General features: G+C 43.1%; 2 protein-coding genes across 4 annotated transcripts; one reads left to right on the top strand and one right to left on the bottom strand.

Moving 5' to 3' along the window:
• The first annotated feature begins 1,695 nt into the window (after positions 1–1,695).
• Positions 1,696–2,703, top strand: LOC106496707 (P2Y purinoceptor 3-like). Its single transcript, XM_013957449.2, has one exon. It carries the CDS (start codon positions 1,696–1,698, stop codon positions 2,701–2,703), a length of 1,008 nt encoding a protein of 335 aa, XP_013812903.2.
• Positions 2,704–6,569: 3,866 nt separating this feature from the next.
• Positions 6,570–24,141, bottom strand: MFSD1 (major facilitator superfamily domain containing 1). 3 transcript variants are annotated; one of them, XM_067301566.1, is made up of 17 exons: positions 23,961–24,141; positions 23,817–23,869; positions 23,570–23,682; positions 21,999–22,041; positions 21,034–21,101; positions 20,071–20,179; positions 19,023–19,125; positions 18,137–18,235; positions 17,206–17,317; positions 16,118–16,174; positions 15,355–15,511; positions 13,880–13,977; positions 13,458–13,570; positions 12,928–12,975; positions 11,562–11,622; positions 8,309–8,423; positions 6,570–8,055 (listed from the first exon to the last, which is right to left on the bottom strand). In XM_067301566.1, the coding sequence occupies exons 1-17, from the start codon at positions 24,139–24,141 to the stop codon at positions 7,996–7,998; spliced, it is 1,590 nt and encodes a 529-aa protein (XP_067157667.1). In that variant the 3' UTR covers positions 6,570–7,995. The 3 variants fall into 3 exon arrangements, with proteins under 3 accessions (XP_067157667.1, XP_067157668.1, XP_067157669.1); XM_067301567.1 differs by lacking the exons at positions 6,570–8,055; positions 8,309–8,423 and adding exons at positions 8,623–9,433; positions 10,747–10,818; XM_067301568.1 differs by lacking the exons at positions 6,570–8,055; positions 8,309–8,423 and adding an exon at positions 8,623–9,433.
• Positions 24,142–26,361: the final 2,220 nt, after the last annotated feature.

Raw genomic sequence — 26,361 nt, 5'->3', positions numbered from 1 at the left:
CTTTTCACGTGATGAAAACACTAAGATGCCAGAGTGAAAGTCTGCTGCTCAAATTAAACAAATCAGACGATGAAGAGATTGGTCCACAATTCAAAAGCCAAACAGTAAGTTACTGATTGCCGGCGCGTCCCCCCCATCCGCCAGGCACCTTGCACCGCGCTAAGCAGAAGCGCAAGAGCTATTCCATTTTTTAAAGAAAACAAGGCAACGTCACTTGCTTTTGTTTGGGAGCTGCAACATCAGTACTGGCTCACAAGATATTCAGTTGGATATTATACCGTATCACCACCTCCTGCGGGCTGAACCCCTTTTCCACACTTGAGGAACAGCCCTCTCCTGCAGGGATTCGCAGACTAAGGGCAACAAGACGGAGGTTAGAGGAAGAGAGGAGACCAAGGGGAGCCGAGGCAGTTAGAGTCACTGCAGACGACATGGCCATGTGAGAGGGATTTATTGAGCGGGACATGGCGCTTGGCCAGCGGGCTCTCCAGGAGAGATCGGAGCTGCAGCGGTTGCCCAGAAAGCCTGCACGCGGCAGGGGCAGAAACGACAGTGCGGCGCACGCACGCAGGCATTGCTGCCGGGAGAAAACACTTCCGCAATTTTGGCTTGGGTGACCGTGCAAAAATATCCAGACTCTTGTCCAAAGTAGGAACAGAGACACGAAGTCGCATCCAGGTCTGGCTTCATCCCAGCCCCCTTCCGACCGGGGCGCCTGTTAGTGCCCGCCTCCCGCTTCCCTGCTTTGTTGCGATAGTTGGGAGATATCCTGGGCATCCACTTAAAAAAAAATAAATAAATAATAATAATCTATACAAGTTGCATCAATATTTTCTAAACAGGACTAAGAGAAGGCTAGCAAGCAGAAAAAAAGGCATCTTTCCCACTGCTCTGGGAAAAGGGCAATCACCTCCGTATTTTCCCGGATGGCATCGAGCACACATTGCTGACGCTAACATCGCCCTCAGCCTCCCCGCGTGGCTCCGTGCTGCCCCGGCGAGCGCGGCCGCCTGCGGCTATCCGTCAAGCTTGTTTTCTCGTTGCTGCTGCCACGAAGCTCTAGGTTTGCCTCATCTCAACTAACCTGCGCCCGATGCCAAACCAGCAGATGCCTCGTGCAAAATTTAGCCCTTCTCTCACCTGCTGCCCCAAAGCGGCGGTTTGGCCGCCCCATACCGGTGTCACCGGGACGGGGACGGACACCAGCGGTTTGGGGCACGGAGCAGCAGAGAAGGGAGCCGCCGTTCCACGCCTGCGCGAGACATCCCAGCGAGCCCGGGATTAAACGCCGCCCGAGTCACTGGTGCTGCAGGCTGATCTGCAGCCCGCGCTGAAGGTCAGAGCAATTCCAGCCTGGCTCCGCAACAAGCAGCGTTAACTGCCCCCGCAGCGCGGTCGTGGCGTCCAAGGGCACGCTACCAAGTTTTTGCGGCAGTTGCTGCTTTGTTTGAATTCAGGTTATAACAGTGACAAGCACCATTTCCATTGCAGTTTCATCTCCTCAGAGATTTTTACATGCTTTAATTAGGATTTTACAGCTTTCTTTGAGGTGCCAAGAGGCAAGAGCCACGGGTGACAAATGGCTGTCGGGTGTTCCCGTTTCTATTTTTGGCGGGGAGAGAATGTGGCTTTAAAGCAACAGAAAAGCAGCGCGTGGTGCCCAAGGCTGCACCCAGCGGGGAGAGGCTGACGGAAATGGAGAACGGCACCGCAGGGAAAGCGCCGTGCCCTCTCGTGGAAACCTATAAGTACGTCCTGCTCCCCCTTACGTACAGCTCCGTCTTCGTGCTGGGGCTGCTCCTCAACGGGGCCATGCTGTGGCTCAGCTGCTGCCGCGCGAAGGAGTGGACCTGCACCGCCGTCTACCTGGTGAACCTGGCCGTCGCGGACCTGCTGTACCTCTGCTCTCTGCCCTTGCTCGTTGTCAACTACGTCCTGCAGGACACGTGGCCTTTCGGAGAGCTGCTCTGCAAGCTGGTGCGGTTCTTGTTTTACGCCAACCTGTACGGCAGCATCCTGCTGCTGACTTGCGTCAGCGTCCACCGCTTCCTAGGCGTTTGCTACCCGATCCGCTCGCTGCCCTACCGGACCCGGCGCCTGGCCGCCGTTGGCACGGCGGCATCCTGGGCGCTGGTGCTCCTGCAGCTCTTGCCCACTCTCGTCTACGCCCGCACCGGCGTTATCAACAACCACACCGTCTGCTACGACATGACGAGCCCCGAGAACCTCAGCAGCTACTACCCCTACGGCATGGCTTTAACGGCATCCGGCTTCCTCTTTCCTTTCCTCATCATCTTAGTCTGCTATTGCTTAATGATCAAAAGCCTGATCCGGACCACCGGGGACACCAACCCCATTGGAAGCGCTGCCCAAGCCAAGTCAATCCGAACCATTCTCCTGGTGTGCGGCCTTTTCGCTGTCTGCTTACTTCCCTTCCATATCACCCGGACCATCTACCTCTTCGTTCGGGTGTACCGGGTAACTGACTGCCAACTTTTTCAACGCTGGAGCTTATTTTACAAGATCTGGAGGCCTCTAGTGAGCCTGAACAGTTGCATCAACCCCCTCCTCTACTTTCTTTCTGGTCAAACCAACAGAGCCAGGCTCATTTTGGAGCTGAGACTGCACAAGGCAGACCCTCTTGCTAGGCCTGCTGGGAACATGAAGGGGACAGATGTCCAAAGACGACTTCCCCCATACTGAGGGAGCAAATCCTGGAGGAAAGGGATCCCTGCTAACTCTGCAACACTGCAGATTTGTTCCGCTTTACTGAGTATATGACCTGGAGAAGAGCCATAAAACTCACCTGCACAATGGAAGAGATACCACATAACTACAGTTTCCCTAGCTAAGACGAACTTTGGTGAGGACAAGTTTGGGGAAGAACAAAAGGAAGTACATTTATGAAGGAATAATGGACTAGTTATCATAATTTCCTGGATCAGCAGTGAATAATAAATAAAGCTGAAATGCACCCTTTCCAAAAAAATACACCTACTACTTCTAACTGTAAAGAGGACTGTGAACACAAATGATGGTGAATAACCAAGGAAGGTGCACCAAAACGGAGGTAAGCAATTGCCTGCAGTCATTAGTTAGGTACCAAATGTTTAAAATGCTATGATTGTACTTTAAAAAGCCAAATCAAGGATGATAATTGCTTTCACTCCCCTCTATTTCCTTAGCTGGGTCTGTCACATCAGCATCTTCACTGAAGGGAGCGACTTTTCTTTTGCTAGCCAGGACTATCAGTCCTAAATGCGCTATGAAAAGAGGTCTTTGCCTTACATATAACACATTTCAGAAAACCTAACAACTGCAGTTAATCTCCAAAGCATCTTCAGACACAGCTTAGTTGTCCTGCAAATCAGAACAGCAGCAGGAGCCAACAGTTCTGGGCAGGTCACTAACCAAGTAGTTGGGGTTTGCCTACCATAAGACACTTAGAAACATGAACACTGTTCCTATGATCCCCTCTCAGTGCGGCAACCTCCAGCGCACACAGCATCACTGCGGTAAAGGCCTGGTTCAGAAAGCTTCGGTTCTCTTTGCAAAGGCGGCTCCGGCCAAGAAGCGTTCACAGGAAAGGCAAGGTTCTGATTTCTTCCCCACCCATGCCAAGTCCCATCGCGCTTCATTTAAATGTTGTGGGCATTATGGGATAACAACAAGCTTTGACTATTCGTACAAAACTTAATATGCAAGAACCAGACCAAGGACCTTAGCCGGTACCGTAACAGAGACGCAACTGGTGCTGTTAATCGCTTCCAACCCCCATATTTGAGCTATAGGCAGCTGCAGACCCATCGCTGCACACAGTGGCTGAGCGATAGCCCCTTTGTTCACGCTAAGGGAAGAAGCAATTATTCAGAGAGGAAGCAAGGCAAAACAGCAGGAGCTGCCAGCTATGCAAGACCTAGAAAACACTACAAGAGCAAGAGGAGCTTCCTTTTGAGACTGACAACAAATGATCCAGCTGGGACACTGACTGACCACATCTCCAAGAGCATCAGAATCAAAAAAAAAGCAGAAAAGCAGTCATGGGATACCCCTGAGAAGAAACAGAGACAAACAAAAGCAAAAAAACCCCTTTACCTTCAAACGTCCCAGAGCACTTCCAGAAGAGTTCTGGGCAGAACTGCGTTTGCCCCTTCCCCACCTGAACACAGCTGCTGCAGTTGCAGTAACATGGGCAAACAGGACTAGTGAATCCAGACCAAGCCACTGAGACAGCCAAGGCAGCTCCTGTTTCCTTCTCTAACGTTCAACAGAGGCTTAGCAACGAGACAGAGCAGCTTCAGTTTCCAGTACGTTCATTCAGATTCAGCTGAGCTTGGTAACTACTGAAGGCCACCATACCTGACAGCCGAGCGGCGAGCCAAGCAAGCCGATTCCAGCACTGCCCTTTGCAGGAAGGGACGAACAAAATCATTCCTGGTGTCTTGGTCAGGGGCCAAAGATGGGCGCTCTGGGAGGTTCAGGACGAAGAAAATTTCACTACTGTTGCTGTTATGGTTAAAGACTTCCAAGGTCCTGGAGAATAGAAAGCTTATTCATAAGTTCTATCTTTGTAGTACACATACTTTCGCCATGCTGTGCTGAGTGACCAGTATTTATCAAAAAAAAACCAAATCTGCAAACACATTTACTTACTTGGAGAACACCATGAGACCTGAAGCACTGCAGTGTCTTCAAGACAGCTGTTCCATTACCGAATGTTTGAAAGAGTTATTTCATGATTTGAATAAATGGGAAGTTTAAGTATTTACAGAGTATTTCTGCTTCAAACGTTTCCTTTTAGAGCAGTCTGCATAATATAGCACACCATGTGCACATAGGTCTAGGGATAACTGGCTTCCCCTTCATGCCAGTGCACATCTGCCCCATCCAACAACACACAGCATGAATACATTAAGAAAAGAGATTTTTTTGTGTTGCTCAAAGACGCAGCTCATTTGAACAGCTCTGCTTTGTCACTTGGCTTGACCATCTGCACAGCAAGAGAACCAGTAAAATAGCACCTACAGTGGTAAGATACTCAAAGGAATAATAACCAATTTTTGAAATGAAAATGAGAAAATCTATTGAGAAGTCCAGTGATAAGGAAAAGATCTGTCAAAAGGAGAGGGAGGAAAAAAAATAAAAAAAGAAAAAAAAGGAACCATCCTGAAGACCTTGGGTATTCCCCACTCCTCAAGGCACCCACTGCGAGCAGCAGGAGCAATAGACAGGAGATGGATAACACAGTTCATACTCTTAAGTTACACCTCTCTCCGAAATTCTTCTAGATATTTTAATAAAATACTGTGTCGAGCTACTATTTACTACCGTATTTACTGCACCTAAAGTGTAGCGCAAGTTGTCTGTCACACGATATTCCTTTACCACTAACCCAGTCAGACCCTTATAGCCCAGAAACAGAGCCCGACCCGCAACCTCCTTGTTCTAAGTCAGGCAAGCCATCCCATCCCATCCCACCCACCTCTTGCACTGGTGAGCGGAAGAGACGTTAGGAGCAGCTTTGGAGAGAGAGAAAGGCACTCCACAGAGACCAGCAGCTTCCAAACCCATTGCAAACAGGACTCACGCAGATGCTGCCAAATTACGCTCCAGCAGCACATGCTCAGGCAGCCCCTGCCCCGGCCCAGGCAGGCAGCCTGCTTGTTTGTGTAGCTGCCGGCCTTATCCCTCCCACAACCACCGCAAACAGATTTCCCACAAAAAAGAAAGAAAAGAAAAGGAAAAAAAAAGAAACATCACCATTCAAAAACCCCTTTTCCCGTTTTGCTCTTGATGGTCAACCTCAATCTGGAAACTACGCCAAAAGTTTGAAGCACAAACATTGTGGTGAGCACTTCTACGCCAAGCTGGAAGAAAAAGGGTTGGCAGTAGAAAGCGGGAGGCTCCACTCTGTCAGAAAGCTGCTAGAGGAAGGGAAGATGGGGCAACAAAAGCCAGATGGCTTCCAGGTGCCACGTCCAGAAATGAAAAAGCAAGGTAAAGGAAATCACTGGGCAGAAAACACTCAGAAAGGAAAGGTTAGGATGTATGGAGTTGAGCTGACACAGGAAATTATATCTGCACAGAAGTCAACCATTGCACTTTAGCAAGATGCTTAAGAGTATAGAGAAATTAGGAACTGAAAATAAAGTTTCAACAAAATGCTAAATTCATAGCTATTGTCACATAGCACACAAAATACCAAACTACAGGTAGCAGTGGAATAGTCATCTACAACCATAGCATGTCAGGGTTGGAGGAAAAGCAAAGACAGATCTATGAGTAACGAGAGCAGGCAGGGGAAGGAGATGAGGAAGAGCAGTGGAACAACAAGAAAACCTAATTCCCTCCCTCCCCAAGAAAGAAAAACGCATCAACCAACAAGTGATGTAAGTGGGGGAAACTTCTCCTTTGGATCCTCAAAGATACACTTCCCCAGAAATGCCTTGCAAATATTTCTCAGAGGAAAGCAGAAGTCACGCTCATTTAAAAAAATAAAAAGTCTCAACTACTACCAAAGGTAACCACACATTACAAGCAGTAAGATAAGAAGAATACAGGTGCCAGCATCCATTTGAAGCTTTTATTAAAAAGAGACCCAGAATTCACAAGTCTACAAGCAAATTAATCAGCCTTACATCATCCAGTCTCACAGCTGATAGTGTTTGGTTCTCAAAGGTAGCACAGAAAGCACCAGCAAGTCATCACAGGTCAAGGAACTCCCCTTCAGCAGTTAGCTCAAAGCTCAGAATCTGCTGTTTGATTTTCCTAGATCGTTCTTCAGAGCACAGTATTACCACCAACAGAATAGTCCTGGCTTAGTCTTTCAGGAAGATGATACAACATGAAAGAAATCTCCACTGAAAAATATCTTCTAAAGTTGTCAAAACATGAGTTCCAGAAGGTCTCCTCAAATTACTGTAAGCAGGTGTTACACAGCTATAAGGTGACATTTTTACTGTAATAAACTTGTCTTCCTCTGTATTCAAGCAGTTGGTCAAAGGCCAATCAGTAGCTCTTAAGTATTTTGTTGCACGCACAGACTCCTGAAGTGAGCCAAGATGAGCTCACTCACTAGTGTACACCGCAGCCTCCGCTTGTACAGCGGCACTTCCCTTGGTGCAACTAATGCTCAAGAGAGCCAGATGCTTCTGCCTTTTAAAGTAAGATTAGCTTAGTTTAAGAATGTGTCTGATTCCATAGTCAAGCCCATACAGTTAAAAAAAACAAAAGAAAAAAATTTGGAAAATGGGCCCTGCAGGAGCTAATAGGAACAAGCCTTCCACCGAAATTATGCAAAAGCACTTCATGATGAAGTTAAACAACATTTTTCCACTGAATGCAAAACTTCATTTCTTCATACAACCCTTCCATAGCTGTCAGTCGCAACCTTTTAAAGACTTACCCATTTTCACATTAATCAGGACTTGTATGAGGTTACAGCCAAGCCTGTGACCTAATATTAAATTCCAGGGCCAGCACTTCTTAAATAGGAACATTAAAATCATAATCTGGTTTCCTCCAAAATATTTGTTTTGACCAGAATTTAAAAAAAGTCATATTTCCCCCACTTTTTCTATAAGAAAAATGAAACAGACTATCTGCAACTTGGTAACAAAGCTCTCCAACTTAAGAGTCTCAATAACCCCATGCCCACATCAAGGCTCCTTTCACAGCAAGCTGATTACTGTCACAAGGCTTTCATATTTCAGACTTGTTGTGTAGTAAGAACAGATCAAGTCTTAGCTATTTTAGACAGGATGGTGTAACATGTAGCTCCTGGGTTCAAATAAAGAGCCAGATGATTCTTCTTTGGTATCTTTGTTATTTACCTGGGGGAGAGGGAATTTAAGCTGAGTATTTTAAAAATAGGATTTACAGTTGCAGAAGTGGTGCATCATTCTGCTTTCGCTTGTATTAGTTCTCAGCACTAGCAACAAAGTTTTGTGTACAGGAACGTCAATGTACTTCTGCCTTTGCAAGTGGGGCAAGATGCTATTTCAACATGCTTCTATGTGCCATTGTTGATAAGTAGGAAGAGTAATTATCTGGCAGCTGCAAAAATAAAATTGGGAAAAAAAAAGTCATGCACCTTAATAAGTCCACTCCTCAATTCATCATTTTGACTGTCAGTCATTAATTCACTTCCATTAGATTTTTAGTTACCATGGGCAAGACTGTTCCTGAGAACAAGGCATTTTTACTCAGAGGCCAGTTTCCTGGCTATTTGAAGCAAGAAGCCGAGTTTAACATTAACATCTTACTGCTCTATTCTTAATCATTAAAAACCCTACTTTGTTACTAATACCTGAGCGCCTAGTTTGGAGAGGTATCTATTCCTTAAACTAAAGTCATCAGCTTTTGGCCGTAATTTAGCCAAGTCATCTTCATTTTGACGTCTGAGTCTCTCTTGTTCTTCTGCTCTGGAAAAGAAAATTGGTTTAAGAGACTTGCACCAAAGAGTGCAAACCCAAAACAACTCTATCTTGTGTATGGTAGTTTTAATTCTAACAACTAAAAAAAAAAGCTTCTAATGTTTACAGATGAATACTCAATGTCAGATTAAAAGATTAAAGATGTGTCTAGATTATACTACTTTGGTATAAAGAAAGAGAGAGTCTATTTTCTGAAGTTTCCTTTTATTCAGGCTGCAATACTTCAGTAGAAAGAAATCTTCATTTTGTTTTCACAGATTACAACATGCTCAGTTCTTGTAACAAAATTTATACTATACCTTTATTAAACAAGCTTTCATTCCTTAAAATATATGAAGATTACATTACAAAAAGAAGCAGTTGCCAAAAATACAAATAAAAGACTGCTCAGCAGTCTTCAGAGTTGATAGCAATCTTCTACAAAAGAGTCAATATTTGACCAGATAGTTATTGCTTATTTTTCACCAAGTCTTAAAGAGAAACAACACTGTATGAACCCCAGATACGTTTAACTTAAGACATTGGTTTGCATTAAGATAGTGACAAAGGCAGTAACAGAGGGACCCGTTTCTAAGTTCTGGAAGGCAGTGACCCTCGAAGTACATAAAATGCTATTATATTAGGAAATCTCTACTCCCACCAAAATAATATTGAGTGCTGTATAAAGACGACACTTTAAATTAGACTTTATTTTAAGACAAAGTTTGCTTCAAGTTGCAGTACCTTCTCCAGTGACGGAGCTTAAACACAGTGTAAAAGGTTATAAACCAATTTTGTGCAAGTATTAAGAGAAACAGATCTGGCATTAATTAAAACTGGTTACAAAGCATGAAATTTAGCCATTTACTGTAAAATCCTCAGCATGTTAGTCTCCTTTCCAAAGAGCTACTGTCCACAGCTAACCACCAAACTAAGTAACACCATAATTCTTCAAGTTGACATGTTGCTGATCAAATGCTCACCACTTCTGGATGATATTTGCTATTCAAATTTCTTTTCTGCAAAAAACATTGTAATGAAAATTACTAGGAGTAATGCTCTAGGGCACTATATCCCATAGCGTACCCTAACACAAAACCATCCTTGAGTAAATACTGGAAGCATTACATGCACCCCACGCAGGCCAGGAAGGTTAAAAAGAGCAGATCTATTCGGACATAGAATTCCTTTGCTCCCAGGTACGAGGCGCTTTGTTGTGTTTTATTAAAAACTGGCTGTGATCTGTTGGCTCAAGGATGACACTCAACAGAACGAGGTTAGCATGCCCTCTAGGACTAGTGTGGTTTTAGTTGCCTTCCTCCCTCAAGACTGAGGCACAACAGCCCCATAAATCAGGACAAAAATCCAAACATGTCACATCCCAGCACAAACCACTGGGCAAACCTTTGTTGACAGTTTTATTTTGTTCCTCCCACCCTTAAACTAAGTATCATCATATGGACAATTACACAGTCTAGTTCTAGAGAAGTCCATAAAGTCCATTTTTAAGAGATGTCACATTAGCAAATTATCTCTTTGGAATGAACTTAAGAGCAGCAAGACGCACAGTAGCTGCAGATGAATTTTAGTTACCTATTGGAAAAAAGTGTATAGAATTCCAGCAACATTACAGGCAAAGTTCAAGATTTGAATACTTCCTGAGCTGAATTAGGTCAGAACAGAAAGTGTATCAGAAGAAAAACAGGTCATTTTGTTCACATACAAGCAGTTCAAGTTCTACAGATTAGCCTGACATGACATTACAGAGTTGCAAAAAAACCACACTTTTTCAAAAAAATGTTATCTTGAAAGCTCTAACTCAAGTTAATGTGAAACTATACTTTCATGTTACAAATACTGAGCTAAGGCTAAGAAAAGGTCAGGAGGTGCTCACTATGTAGGCACACACTGTACCTCTTCCAGCAGCTCTCAGTCGCAATCTCAGAGGAAAATTCCATTAAAAGAGCAGATCCTAGGATTTCTTACAGTTGGCTCTACCCATAAGCATCAACTTACATTTTTGCTTTAAATACAGTGAAATAAATACATTTAACAAAACTTCATCTCCACTGTTCTTGCATTTTCCAGTCGGCATGTTTTAATGCTCATAGCACATCGCATACTTTAGTCCTCAAACACTCATAGCATAACAATCCTTAAGCAGTAGACACTTAAATAGATAGTGGAGGAGTTGGAAAACAGGTTGGGTTTTTTTTTTTGCCTTTAAGATGACATCTCTTAATGGACTTTCAATTCCATACAGTATTTTTTTTCCTCTCCCCTCCTCTTCCCCGCCAGACAAAACAACTGTTCTGCAAGCTATGAGACTAACCCAGTGTCAGCTTGATCCTCTTGTAAGGTATTCCATGCCCATTATGATCTTAAGAGTCCCTCACGTAGCGTTCTTGGATAGCAAAACAAAACAAAACAGCAAGTGAACTTTCTACTCTGCAGAGGGGATAAAGCCGGTATCACAGAACACTGGCAGTAAACCAACAGCAGATGACTGGCATCCTCCACGTTTGATTTAACAACACTCTTAAAAAGCACAGAAACCCACCACCCAATTTCAGTTGTTTGGACAATGCACAATGGTTTTTTAATATGTCAATGTTTTGTTGAAAGCAAAAAAGGCTTTTTAAATTACTATTCTGAGGAATGTCACTGTCCTTGTTTTCTGTAAAGAGGAAAGCAAGACATTCGAGTCTCCTGCAGAATGAGATTTGATTAATTGGATCAACTGTCAGAATTGCCTCATTTTATGAATTTCTGTTCTCAACCCTCAAGTGTTCAAATTCCTTTTAAAGGAAATGGATTCCACTTTATTGGAATCCCCCCACCCCATTTTCTTTCTGAAATGGAAACTTTTCACTGAAGTCAATGACATTTATGCAGAATCCGACCAACTCCCACAGAGTGTCACATTAGCACTGAAATTTAGACTCAAGCCAGTTTTCAAAGACAAGAAGTTAAATTCCAACAAGATAGCAAGAGGATCAAGCTGAAACAGAAGGGGGAGTAACGGGGGTGTAGTTTCTTTTTAAGAGAGATAGCTTTTAACATAACACTTCAGAAAATTAGTCCACTTAATTATTTCAGGTTAAATCTTTCATAAGGACACTGTTCTTTGTTGTTCTTTATACTTACTCGGTTGCAGCTACTTTTTGCAGTTTTTCCCTCTTCTTTGCAGACCAGTTTAGATCACCTCCTGCAACAGAAATAATACACACTTTGAAACTCTAGAAATCAATCTTTTTAAAGTATATCTTTGAGAATTTCTTTAATGAAGTATGATATCAAAGCACTTTGCCAAAGAGACCAGTGGAGTAATTTTACAAAAGCAGAAACTGATGTAGAGAGAAGCAGCAACTTATTCACAGTGATACAAGCAAGGCAAATCAGGAACCAAACCAAGGTCTCAAGCCTGATCCAGTTTTCTGTTGCGCAACATAGAGCTGATCTCCAACTCACCATATTACCCCATAAAAGGGGAGAAAGTGGAAGCAACTTGGAAAGAAACAGGTTAATATCCCGTCTAGATCTCTCAGTAGTTACTGCTTCCCACTGACGATATCCAGATTAAGCTTCCAAGATGCTGTAGCTGCTAAAAAGACAATGCCATTCCAGCAGCGCAGCAAAGCAGGAACAGACAAGGGGCAGTAACACCTCTAGGTGTTTACTCAGTTGTTAGCATCAATTTGGAGAAAGCCCATAAAATAGAGTTAGAAAGACTTTGTTGGCACCCAAATTAAATGCCTACATGCTGGAATATCAGAAATTCAGAGTAGGCAACAGTAATTTCAAGAAGCAAAAGCTACAGAGAAAAAAAGATTCAGGAACAAAGCAAAGATGACAGGCTGAAATTAAATACGAAGTTCTGCCTCAGACCCACCAAGCAGATCTCTTTTCCAGGCTGGGGTTACTTTTAGACAATAGAAATGGTGCAGGCTTCATGGTTTGGAAGAAACAGAAGAGGATCAAAAGCCTAGCACCTCTTTTACTGGCACAACCGCGCATTATCAGCAAGTGAACTAAGCGTAACAAGCATTTCCCAGCACTTGACTTCACCACTGTAGCTTGAGTGAATAATATAATGAGGTGAAAACACAGACGAGATGAATTAAGAACACAGCTATTTGAAGGAAAATCTACAGAATTAAGTTTTTATATTTGCAGATACATATATAGTCAAGTTTGCTAAGCAGCTTAGAAAGAGCAGTTATCTGCAGAATATCCTAGGTGCTCATTCAAGCTAGCTGAAAGGATAGGTATTGCACACCCTGCTGATCAGATTTAACATCACAGCGAGGTTCAGGGAATTACACACTAGTGTGTCTAGGAAAAAGCAATTACGAGGACAGTTCTCACCCAATGGGTGCTGCTGCTACCAAATCCATGAGCTACAGCATCTGACAGAGGGCTGTTCAACATCAACTGTAAACAGTTCAACTTGACAGCTTTAAGAATTATGATGGAAAACAAACATCAAGAGAAGGTGATAACATTTATTTACCTGTGAGGTGATTCACAAAATACAGCATGACTACAGCTATTAGTGACACTAAAAAAAAACCAAACAAACAACAATTAGAGCTGACAATAAATTTAAAACAATGACATAAGAACATACAGGTGAGCAATAACCAAGATTTTTTATGATCATTCTAACAGAAGGCAGATTTTTGCCAGAATCACTTAATCTCTTTTGAAAATTCCACCACACTTGCCAGTAGCAAGGTAGCTCAGAAAAGGTTATTTTAGTTTTATTTATACTAATAGCCATTATATAAGCATAGTCTTTAAAAGTATCATTTAGCTATCCTTTTATTCACTCTTCATATTTTCAACACTCAAGCTACTTATATCTCTTCAAAAATACAAAATACCTCACTAGGATGAGTTACCAGCATTGCCCCAGTTGAAATTTCTATCCAGCTACACATTAAAGAGTAGTTACTACCGTTCTACAGGAAATGTTGAAAGAAAAGCTTGATAAAGTCTCCTGAATGCACAGAATCCATTTTCAATGTTTTTACTACTTACAGCAAATGCAAGCACTGAAGAACACTTCAAGAAACAGGTATCCTCTTGTGTCCAGTATCATACCTGCTGCTATAGCAATGATTGCCAGCCCCAGATTCTGGATAGACTGCATACTAACACATGAACAAAGGATTACCAGCGTGTAGAAATTTTTCGGTTTTAAGAAAAAATCATTAGTGGCATGGAACAAACAATAAGTTTAGCCTCTTCCCAGACGTTACACAACTACAGTCATGACTCCACATATTTGCAGACACTTCTGCGCATCCACCACAACCACATGCTCTATCACGCATACGTCCTGAAACTACATGAGGCTTCCTGTTAGACTGAAGTCTGAGGAAGTTATTAACCATTAATTTACTAGAACTGCTTGAAATTCAGTAATTCTACAGCCTAAAGAGACAGATACAAGTACTTACAAGCCATAAGCAGTTCCCAACTGATGTTCTGGAACTACAAAGGCCACCATGGGCCACAGGGCACAGGCAAGCAGCGAGTAAGCCACTCCTAGCAAACACTGGTGAAACAAATAAGAACAAGTAAACAGGTATTAGGTGCAATCCATTTTTGTGTGAAGTTTTAATAAATGAACATATTCCCTTCGTCCAAAAAGGAGGAAAAAGAGTATGAAGTTTTTTGCAACACCCTTCTAAATAAATATGCACATTTAGAAGAAGAGTTAACTTTTTCCAGCCTAGCTTATCTGAAATTATAATACCAAGAAGATTATTTAAACAAAACAACCTGTTACCTGAAGCCAGAGCTAGATGAGTTTGGTTCCATCATAAAATGTGACAAGCTTCTAATAAAAACTCTCAACTGGAGGGGGGGGGATGGGGGAAGAGCTCACAGTTTTCTATTACAGCTAAGAACTCTTGCAATCAAGACCATTTACGACAAAAACCATATGCTACAGAAATCCTAAAAACACCTTTGAACCAATTAAAAAAAAAAGTATTTCTTCCCCACCCATCCTAACATCCAGAAGCAAAGTGACTCAGAAACTAAAGTCTATAATGGGCCTCAAAAGAAGGAAACCCTTTCCATCTACCCTTAATCTAATAGGTATTCCATCTAACTTGGATGCTGACACAGATTTTAGAGCCTGACATTAACATCCAGAGGAAAATCATCAGTGCTGAATCCCACTGGAAAAAACTGAAGAACAAAGACCCCATTTTTAACCCTCATACATGCTGAGCACCAGATTTAAACCTGTAAACTCAAGTTCCAAAGCCATTTCTTAGCCCTGGGAATTTGCCCTGGGAAGGGGAAGTGAACAAAGAAGAACTTTCTTGAGGTGTACCACTATCCAAAACAGCGCATAAGAGGCAACTTAATGTTAATTATACTATATTAATAAACTTCAGAATTACACCAAGAGAATAAGATTTAGAAGAAAAGTGAGCAACTAGCACAGTAATCTAGTCATAGTTACTGTGAGGAGAGACTCCAAGAAGCAGAGGGCAGACCTCTGAAACAGAACACCATCTACCTGCAGAGATCGTGGTGGAATTGAGGTCTTCTCTGAATGCGCAAGGAGTTGCCACATTTAATCCAACGTTCCCTAGGAAGCTGAACACCTTTTTTTTGCACTGAACTTTTACAGAATCACTGCTACAGAGAGCAGAATGTGAACAATCTTTTCCACTCCAAAAAACACATGCACATTTACTGCCACCCGCCAAGAAATACCAAAAGCCAAAGTGTTATCTTTAGGTCAGACAGCTCATGGCAGCTTAGCCTGTGTTAGGCACACTTTGCTTTTGTATTAGTCAGGAATACCCATATAGCTTCCGAGGACTAACCAAAGTCAGAAGATAGCAACATATGCAACTCAATTTCCTATTTTATCATATTGAGCTATAACAGTCTCTTATGAGAAGTCAGTTACCATTGCTACCCAGGGGTTCCAGAAGGTAAAAGCCAACATGATGTGAGAAGCAAGTGTAGTTATTACAGCACATAAAACCCAGATGATATTCTTTCCAACTTTATCCACCAGGAGTCCAAAGACAGGGGACATGGGTGCTGATATGATATAAACAATACTGCAAAAGAGTAAAAGTAAGAGAACTGAACACTAGTCACAGACAGCTTTAGGTTTCCCAAGATACAAGTACCACCATATAAAGTGTCAAATTCCCCTATTGCTTGTGAAGTCTTAACAGAACAAAAACCCCAAAACAAAAACAAACAGGAACCTTCCAGAACTCAGAATTCCTCAGAGGCCTGAGGACACAAACACATGCAATATCCAATAAGGAAAGACTGACACATTTAAAACTCTTGGACTCTGAATCAAATGTTTTATATTTTGCCATATCACAAATCCATCCTCTGACAAGGAAAACTTCATTTAGCATTGCTATTAACTCCTATCGTTCTGAAGGGAATCACCAGATACCAAGATACCCTTGAGACAGAACTTCCCCCTTCTGATCCTTCAACGTGAAGATCTAAGATTTCTATTTAGTTAAACACACACCAGTATCTCCCAGTTACTTCTCAGGCCACGGGAAACTTATCTATCCACCTAAATGCAAACCATCTTCAACAGTAGATCCTAAACTTCTTCCCAAACTTTCAGAGCTCAGATACATATGCCTCTAAAAACACAGTTGCACATTTACTTGTTAAACCAACCACAAAAATACCTGTTAATTGCACTTGCTTCTTGAGATGAGAATTTGAATTTCTCAATGAAGAAAACCCTAAGGATAAAAAAGAAACCCACAAGTTTAGGACAATTCACATTTGTATGAAGTAAAAGAAAAATTAAGCTAAACTAAGTAAACACAGGAGAGTCTAGTTTAGAGAGGACTTTTAAATATAGCTTTGACTGACATCTGCCACTTCTCTATAACAGATCCTCATTTGTAAGACATTTAGGAGATTATTAAGCCATATAAATTTTTTTCTAAGGACTGTTCAAATCGTATTGTGGGGAAGCCAACCAAAGGATGCAAGTAGTGCATAACCCAGTAACAAGACATTAGCAACAAAAATACTGCATGAGACCAGAGTGAGAACTTTCGGAATGCACGTACAAGTGGAAAATGGGCATCTAATTAGCCTGGAGAGGTCTTACAGTCAGCAAGCTCAAACTTTTCCTTCTCACTCAATATGCACTGAGCTTGAGAGCTGTCTCAAATTCCAAGAATATTCAAAACACATTTGATTGATTTATTATGAGATCAAGTCATGAGATTCATAAGAAAAACCTACATATAAGTGCTTCAAGTTTCAGCTTTACATATATTAAAATCACTACAATAAAAGAACTTCAGTCCAAAGCTGTAACTACATTCCTTTAAACCCCCAGCTCATACTCAAGTCAATAGTGTATGAATACAGAAGAAATTCTACATGGCAGCTGTTCACAGCTTTCTGCACTGAGACTTATGCCACGTTTTAGATCTGCCTCAAGTTTTAAATCAAGAAATGGAAAGTGTACTATGCTTTAGAGCTCTGACTACTCAGCCTATGCTAAGCAACGGTATTTCCCACAAAGCTCAGCAGATAAGGAAACCACAATACTTACGATTACTTGTATCGCAAGTATTCCAAACAGTGCCACAGAAAAAAAAAGAACAAACAAAAAACCAAAACCCCACAGCACAGACCTGCTAGGAGACGAGTTGTTCTGTAGCCACCTGGAATTCTTAAACATTAGCCAACTACAACTGGTTAAACCCCGGCCAGATTCAAGGGGAATAGCCACATTTAAGCAAGAGATACTTACTTTCCAAGTCCAATGAAAGGAAAGACAGCTGCGTAATAACAGACACAGATTACAAATATAAGCCACAAAGACAAAGAGAAGTCCTTCACATCAGTGAGCTTAATCACTTCACCTGGAGTGGAGTAAGAGACAACAGCAAGTGTTTCGGTCAGCATAAACAAGTCAGAAATTCAGCCATACTGAACAAGCATTAGGCTGAGTAAGAGTCCCTGCTAAAGCATACGACCCCGCCACTATCTACACTCTTGTATGAAGTTTACGTTGTGAGAATCAGTTAAGAATATACACGGCCTAGGTCTACAGTGCCAAAGTCAAGAACAAACTTTGTCTCCCCCACATTAAGCCAAAAGTACATTTTGAAACAAGTTCTCTAAAATCTGAGTCTTATGCCGCAGAATTAAATACAAACAGCTTTCTCAAGGAAGTGTTTGACCAGCTAGTGAAATGCTTATCTGAAGCCTCAAGTTATATGGTCTTATTTGGTTCTCAAGTTTAGTTCATTTTCAATTGGTCTTACTATTTCCACACAGAAAACTCAAAACACCACACATTGTTTGAGAAGAGCTGCATATTTTTGTACACCCATTAAAGGAAACGAGACTGGCTCCAACAAAACAGTACTGGTGACAATGGCACCAAATCAGTGTGAATTGTGAGGTTTCCCACACATTATTTTTCAGCGTGATATATAAAGCAGATGACAACACATCTGTCTAACCCAGTCTTAGAACTATAGAACTTCCTACCGATATAGAACTGAACAAACTAAAAGTTATGATTAAAGCTATGATTGTGAAATCAAGATATTAAGCAGCAGCCACTGAATTACACAGTATATGAACCTGCACAGCGTATCAACTAGAACGGTCTGATCCAGAAGAGAAGAACACAGCCCCAAGCATAGCTAGCCCTTACTATCCACACCACTCACCAGTTTTCCCTTGCTCCTTACAAAGAAGCTTCTCTGCTCTCTTGTCCAGATAAGCAAGGATTAATGCACAAGCCAGGGAAAAGAGACATGTTATGCCACCTGCAAGAAGGCAATGTGACATGTTTACTTGATGTTCCTAGAAGTAAATTGCTTTTTAAACATAGTGTAGTATATCTTTATATATCTAATGCAAATTCGGTCAGTTTACTGACACCCATTTGTCATATGTATAAGACTCAATAGCTGTACGACTCAGAGCTGTAAACATTTAAGCCTATCTTCTTCAGGTCTGAGATTTGCCTTGAATTTGAACACAACTACTGTTTATTCCAAAATATTAATGCTACTCACAGCTGAACTCCTTATCTGTACCTTGTAATAACAAAGGCTCTGCTTTGTTTTTGTTACAAACGCCAGTGCCTTAATACCCATGCTCGGAAAGAAGGGACACTAATCCAAAGGGAGCTGAAATTTCACTTTTGCATGTTAGATGTAACCTCACACAAGCTTTCACATGATGTCCTTCAGAAAAATTTTCAAGCTTGTTTTAACAGACTTGACCAAGTCATATTGTCAAGTATGCTTACTCAACATACGTAGAGTGCTTCAACTCCATAAGATACAAACTTGAATTTGTTTTATTTATTTTTATTTTTTTACGACAGAAACCACATAGTGTTGTCAGATACAATAATCTTACACTGTGCACACTGACAGCACGTAAGCATAATGTTAAGCATTGATACAGCGTCCAAGTTGTTCTTCCCAATCTCAAGTACTCACAGTTTTCTCTCATTCTAGATAGTAAGTCATTAATGTATATGCATGTTGTTCATAATGAAACCCCAAACCCTAGGTGTGGCAGCAATTCAGAAATACTACTAACCTATCATGAGAGTTAACCCAAGAGTACTGTGACCAGTACGCCCCAGAAGATCTTGAACTCTAGAGTATATCCATCCCATGATATTCATGTTCACTGTGCTCCCCTAGGCAGAACAAATGTATGTGAAGGATAATGTATTTTACAATATGAATTCAAAAGGAACACTAGGCATACTGCTTACCTGATATATATATTTTTAATGCTGTTCAGTAAGACACTACACAGGGAACATAAGCCACCAGCAACAATGATAAAAAGTTATTCCCTACTGTTTTGGTCAGTGTTTGTAGAGAGTTAATCATTACAACAGTAAGTTTAATACCACACATTAGAGCAAACAGGACTCCCACCTGATAAGCATCAAGCAGCAGCACATTCTTCTTTTCTACAGAGACAACCACAGCTGCAATCCTGAGGCTACCAACGCAGGCAGCTAGCCATGGCTCAGCTCAGCTCAGGTGAGGCAGCCTGGCGCGCAGCAGCCGCCTGAACATCAGTCCAGACCCAGCAGCGACCACCTAACTCACTGTTACTGAGCTGAACACCTGCAGTGGTTTAAGACATTGCCGGCTGCTCAGCAAGGTCCCATAAAAAGCAAGCACATGCCTCAGCTCCCTCAACTCACAGCCTGCTAGGTTCGTGTAAACCCACCTCCCTCAGCAGTTCGAGTATATCAAACCGTGAAATGGCACAGCTAAATGCAGTCACACAGTTTATCACAACCAGCAAATGGGACAAAAACAACAAAAGACCAACCAGCTTCTTACAGAAGCACAGCAGTAAGAGATAAAGGTGGTAATTTCTTAAAGCAGCCATCCCAGCTCACTTATCAGAACCTGCACTTAAGTCTCAGAGCCACAAGCTGCACTCAGATAAGCCAACATTCACAACACACCAAGCATCTGTATCAAAATTCTAATATTTAAATCCATTTTCGCCTAAAGAACTTCCTAGTGAGCCTCAGAAAGGCTGCTTTCCACCCGTCTCACTGCTAAGCCAAGCTGAACACCAGAAGTTTTAAGAATCAGAGATAAAGTTTTAAACTTACAATTCTGGCCATGCTTAGCTGTAATCCAAACACCAGATTTAATTCCTTGCCTTTAAACCAACTGACTGCATAAGTGTTTTGTGCCACAGCTAAGGACTCTCCACCTATTCTAGAAAAAGGAAAAACAAAACATGTTAATTGCAACACACAAAGCAACAACAGTCCCACTTGCTGGCATTATCAAGTTGACATTATTTCGGAGTAATTTCTGTATGTACAGGTAAACCTAATGCATATATACAATGCAACAGAAGTCTTACTGAAGACATGATTCAAATAAGAATTGCACTGTGACAAGATAGATAAGCAGGTATCTTTAGTAGTCTAGGAATGGATTACAATTGCCTTTACAGAAATTAAGTGGAGAGGCAGCAGATTCATTTCTCTTTTCCATAGGTAAAAAGATTAAAGAACCAAGTAGTATAGCTCCTGATCCCAGCAAAATCAAAAGCACGCATCTTCTCTGGAACCAAGATTTAGCAAAGGCAACTACCCATACCCCAGTGTAGTTGGTCAGATTTTCTAACATTTTCATACTGTGCTACTTTCACTACTTAAAGATGTTTTTCCTAACACTTTCTTTCATCTTTGCCACTTCAGCATCCCTATCGTATTTGTAGTTTTTAGGAATTCACTTGACCTGGGAAAGCAAGAATTAGAGAAAAGGAGGAGGAGTAATTACTTTTAGTCAGCTTACTGAATGTTCAAGTGTTTATTTGGGTAGTTCCATATTTTCTGAAGTCAGTAGACAGGTTTTCCAAATTAAATAAAAATTCCTATGTCCTATTTGCTTTCTAACATTAAGTTATACCGGGGGAATGCAACTGAAGACTTTTTGCATATCTTGACTTTAAAGATGCTTCAGTATCTATAAATTCTGTCTCAGAGTACAAACATGTTTTCTAGGACACAGAAAGCCGGTCCTTAGCTCAGAGAACACACACTATATTCATCTAGACTTACCCAAACACAAATCTGCCTGCTTCCATCAGCCAAAAAGCATTAAACAGTGCTCCCAAAGCAAAAATCACCTGTAAGACAAGCATATAGGAGAAATTATCATTTCACACTTGAAGTACGGAACAAACAAGAACAGTCTCAAAACCAGTAAAAACACTTTCCCCTTCCTAGACCTAAAGGAATATTTCACATCCGCTTCCTGCTCACGGCCTTTGTCCTTAGCTCCCTCTGCCTTACATATCATCCCAGCGGCTACACAATATCCAACCTGGTCCACCCCGAAACTGCACTCAGAAAACATCTCTAGATGCTCAGTCATGCCTTCCCTTGCCCTCATACCCCACCCAAACACATCTATGTGCAGCCCTGGCTGGGCTCCTCTGGTCCACGGTCCGCAGGAACTCCTGGGCCCTGCGACGTCCAAACAATCAAGGATGGACAACGGAGAGCGGCATCTCTAGTCATCAGCCTTAATCCCCACCACGGGAACACCAGTACAGGTGCATAGATACAATCCAGCCTACCATATGTACCTGACCTGGATAAAGACTCAATTCCTATATCGCATGAAAATACAAGCAGATAATTGAGGCAAGTTTACAGGCCAGATGTTAGTCACCTCCAGAAAATCCAGGAAGTACACAGGGCAGCCAGTATAAAAATCAACATGACTATCTTAGAAAAAGACATCCTTGCATAGCTGCATAAGAAGTTCTAGAAACATGACCATGTTACTTCTATACTAACAAAGGATTTTACTTTATTTAATTAACATGTATAGGCACATGTTGGGGAGAAAAGTTACCCCAGATCAGGGATCTCCCATTTCAGGTCTCTTCACCTGCTTCCTCCCACCTGAAACACATCAGCGAGAGAAGCAATCTGGGGGTTGGGTTTTGTTTTGGGTTTTTTTTTTGGTAGAGATGCTTCAAACAGACATTAGCCTTCAGCCTCCCATTTGCACTTACCTGCCCAACACAAACAAAGATACTAAATATTATTGTGCCCAACCTGTAAGAAAAATAAAATAACTTAATGCATAACTAGAAATTTTTGTTTTCCTATACAACACAGTATTAGATCCACAGCCAGGAATAAAAGGGAGGACGATATACAATAAAAGTTTCCTGTAATAAATGCCACAGCTTCATCAAAAATAGATGGTACAGACTTTATAACTTCAATAAAGTTATTGCTAAAGAAAAAATCCCATTTATACCAGTGGAAATTCCTACATCATGTGAAAAAGATTTTGAAAACCTGTGCAACTTTTATGATGTTTTGAACTTGCCAAGTCACAACTTGGACTTTACTTATTAAATGATACTCTTTCTCAGTACTGGTGTTTAGTCTTCTAAAATATTGCATTCAAAAACACTAAGCTTACATCCTGACTGAGCTAGACAGTTATTAAAGCTGGTGCAGTTCCACTAACTCAAGGAGTTTGGTTTTTTTAATCCACTTACAGGTGAAAGTGGTTCACTGTACACAATGCAACAGTACATATTATTCACTAAAGTCTACAATATCTCTAAATTCTGCTGTTAATTATAGCTATGCAACACCACTGAAGCTGCTAGGGTTATACGTATGTTCTGAGAAGACCTCTTACCCTTATAATCTTGTCAACATTACATTAATCGGAAGGATGAAGTTCTGCTAGCCTGACATTATTTTTTGAAGAACACAAATAGCCCTGGCCCACTCGCAACCCCTTCATGGTATGAAAAGCAACATTTCAAAGGCTGGGGTTTCTTTTCTTTACAGCTGGCACAATACTAGGTTTTAGCTCTGTTTGAGGGGACTTAATTGAGAGCCATCATACCTGGCCTCACAAAAGACTGCTTTCTGCAAAACAGTGCTAGTTCAAACACTGCAAGGGAACAGTTTTGGTAATCTGTCAAGGGATTATTTGGGTAAAAAAAAAAAAACAAAACAAATAGGAATTCAGACAACGATACATCTTCCCTATATTTTAGGTCTATGCCCAGGTTTCACTCTACAAAAGACTATATCCTACCCTTTCTAGTCCATTAGGTTTGCAATCTCATACGAAAAAGGTCACTCTTGCTGTGATTTTTAATAACCATGAACCATTAACCTACAATCCACTTCTTAAATTGGGCTGTATTGAAAGACCTAAGGCCTCACAGTCAAAAGCTGCAATTCATTTAAGAATGGACGTATGTATTTCCATGTATTTACTAAAATATCCTGAATATTCTAACTACTGCTTCAATTTATGTAAAGCTTTTTAAAGCCCACATTATAAAACAAACAAGGCTACCCTTAAGAAGCATCAAAGTGATCTTTATTTACCCTGTTTTGCAAGTATTTGCTAAAGAACCATATTTTTTTGCTTACAGTTTCAAAGAGATGAAGTGAAAGTTACTACTCTGTCATAACGTCACAGGAACTCACCGCCAGCGGAGATGTGCCAGATATCTCGGAGGGTCTCGCAGCTCTTTAGGCGATAACGACGATTTCATCTCACACGGACCCCAACCCCGCACGCGAACGACAGCAACACCACGCTTACCGTATCCCAAACACTCTGTCTATCAGGAAGCCGCCAAAGAAGCAGAGGACCACGTTGGGCCAGGAATACCAGGCGTAGAGCGCCATGAACCGGGCCGTGTTGACCTTCATGTCCTGCACAAGGGAGGGAGGGAGGGAGGGAGGAGAGGAGAGGAGAGGAGGCAGCTGAAGGACGAGCACCCAGCAGAAGCGCTGCCGCTCTCAGCGCCACGGGCGCGCTCGCCGGCTGCTCGGGGGCGGCTACTCACCGCCTGCACCTGCGTCTGCAGGGCCGCCGGGTTGTCGTAGCAGAAGTAGCTGCCTGCAAGGAGAAGGAGACGCCTCAGGGCTCTGCCGCGGGCCGCCCCGCCGCCCCTCACGGGGAGAGGCCGCCGCCCGCCGCCGCCACGCACCGAAGCCCAGGAAGCACATGAGGGCGAGCACCAGGAGGCGGTGCGGCAGGCGCCGCGGGTCGCAGGCAGCGGCCAGGCCGCGGGGCCCCCCCGGGGGGGAGACCGAGCCGCCGGGGTCGCCGCCGCCGCCGGGGCCGCCGCCGCCGCCGGGGCCCAGCAGCGCCCGCTCCTCCTCCGCCATCGCCGCCTGCCCGCGCGTCACGTGGGCCGCCGTCATGTGACCGCCCGGCGCGTCACGTGGCGTCCGCGGGCCCGGCCCACAATGCGCCGCGGCTGAGGGCGGGCTCCCCGGTTGCCACGGCGACGCGACGCGCGGGGCTCCCCGTTGCCATGGCGCTGCACCGCGCGGGGCTCCCCGTTGCCATGGCGCCGTGCAGGGCTCCCCGTTGCCATGGCGCTGCACCGCGCGGGGCTCCCCGTTGCCATGGCGCCGTGCAGGGCTCCCCGTTGCCATGGCGCTGCACCGCGCGGGGCTCCCCGTTGCCATGGCGCCGTGCGGAGCTCCCCGTTACCACGGCGCCGCGCGGGGCTCCCCGTTGCCATGGCGCCGGGCGGGGCCGCCTCCCCCACAAGCGGTGCCCCCGCGCCTCAGGAAGCCTCTGCGGCCTGGTTTAAATAATGAGGTATTTTAAGGCGCAAATACGTGTTTGGCTCTTTCAGGTGGCTCCCCGGTTCGGGGGGCGTTAGGGCACCGTTTCTAGCTTTTCCCCTCGGTTGTAGCAGCTACAAATATTGGGGGGAGGGAGGGGAAGGGGAGGGAGAAGACCAAAAAAAGCTAAGATCGACAGAAAAGAGGGCACCAAGAGCAGCAAAAAGTAAATGATTCGAGACAAAATCCTTGAGCCTGGCAATGGCAGATGTCCGCATCCTTTCACCCTGCTACATCTCCTCAGAACAAAATGAGATACAGCAAAAGCAGCCTGTCGTATTTAGGAGAGATTCATGCTGAAATAAGGAAGTCACTAAAATGAGAATTAAAAAACGCAGAACGTTTGACACTGCAATTAGCGAAGCTCGCTGGATTAAGGCAGTTTTCTGCCTCCTTTATCTTCTGGTCAGAGATGAAAATCTGTCCTTAAATAACGCCGTTTTGCTGCTTTGACAAGTCCCGGTTTATTTTCCCTCCTTTTTCCACTGGTTTCTCCACAGAACGCGTAGCCGTGGCCGCTCAACGTTACCCGCTCCGCTGGATGTCCTGCGGGGGATGGATGTCTGCATTGCTCAGCTATCCGTAAGTGAACCCATATTCCCACGAATGTGCCTCAAAACCTGGCGGGGGGGTGACCCTGCCCTTACCCCCGGGATGAACCCCCCAGGAGCGCCCAGCCCCACACTCCTATTCCCCGGAGTTCCTTGGGGCGCACGGAAAAGCCGACAGTGGCACGAGCGCGCCAGGCGATGTCACTCTAGGACTGTCTACGAACAGGTCCATAAAGGCCCCGGAAAGAAGAAAAAGCCCTGAGAAATATTTTCCCTTTTTTTTTTTTAAGATTTCTTTGCAAGCTCATAAACAGAAAATACGTTATTTTAAGTGAAGTTAAAACAGGATAAGGCAAAGTCATATAGAATTGCTTTTATATATGTGCATGTGTATGTCCTTAAAAAAAAATCACATCAGTGCTGTTCCATCATGGATTGATCTTGTAGTTCCTTCTTGAACTGCCAGAGCTAAGCCTTGGAGTCACTCTCATGGGGAATATAATATCAGGGTACAGAAGAAAGCCCACTTAAAACCTTCCTGAAACTTATCCCTAAGGTGGTAACAGGCAGTTTGGGAATCCATTTGATTTCATCAGCCCGTTTGCCTTCAGCTTGACCTCGCTCATCACAAACCCCAGCTCCATAAAGGTAGAAATCCGTGGACTTCAATGGTGGTGGTGTTTATCGTTTCCAGGAGTGCGGATCAGAATCTGGACCATCACTGATTCGTTGCACACACACCATTATTTTCTAACGTGATCTAGGGTAGCTGTGCTCAGATTTCTTGTACCAATGGGCCACCATCAGTCCTCAAAACCTTCTGTGCATTTCCATGCACATCAAACATTAATTGAGAACCATAATGAAAATATAATTGCCTACAACAGCCTTCTCTAGCTGCTGGTGGTCTGTAGATCGTGGCTGGGGAACACCTGAGCTCCACCTTATCACTCGAGTCCACAGATAGCAGAGAGGTTGTTTATAACCAGCTTTGTACAGGTTAATAAAAAGCGTCTCCTATTGAATGTGAAAGCAGTTGTGTGGTCCTTTATTGGTGAAGAAGAAAGATTAGTCCCGTTTCTACCTAACGTACCTATTTGGTCACTAATGTCACTGATAAGGATAGTACAGCATATCTGAGTACATAACCGTTCATTTTAGGGTATCAGAAATTTTACCCGCACCAAATGTATCGGCATAT

This window comes from Apteryx mantelli, chromosome 9 (assembly GCF_036417845.1).
Source record: "Apteryx mantelli isolate bAptMan1 chromosome 9, bAptMan1.hap1, whole genome shotgun sequence".
Taxonomy (NCBI): Eukaryota; Metazoa; Chordata; class Aves; order Apterygiformes; family Apterygidae; genus Apteryx; species Apteryx mantelli.
The sequence above is the reverse complement of the archived record's forward strand: the minus strand, read 5'-3'. Positions and strand labels throughout refer to the sequence as shown.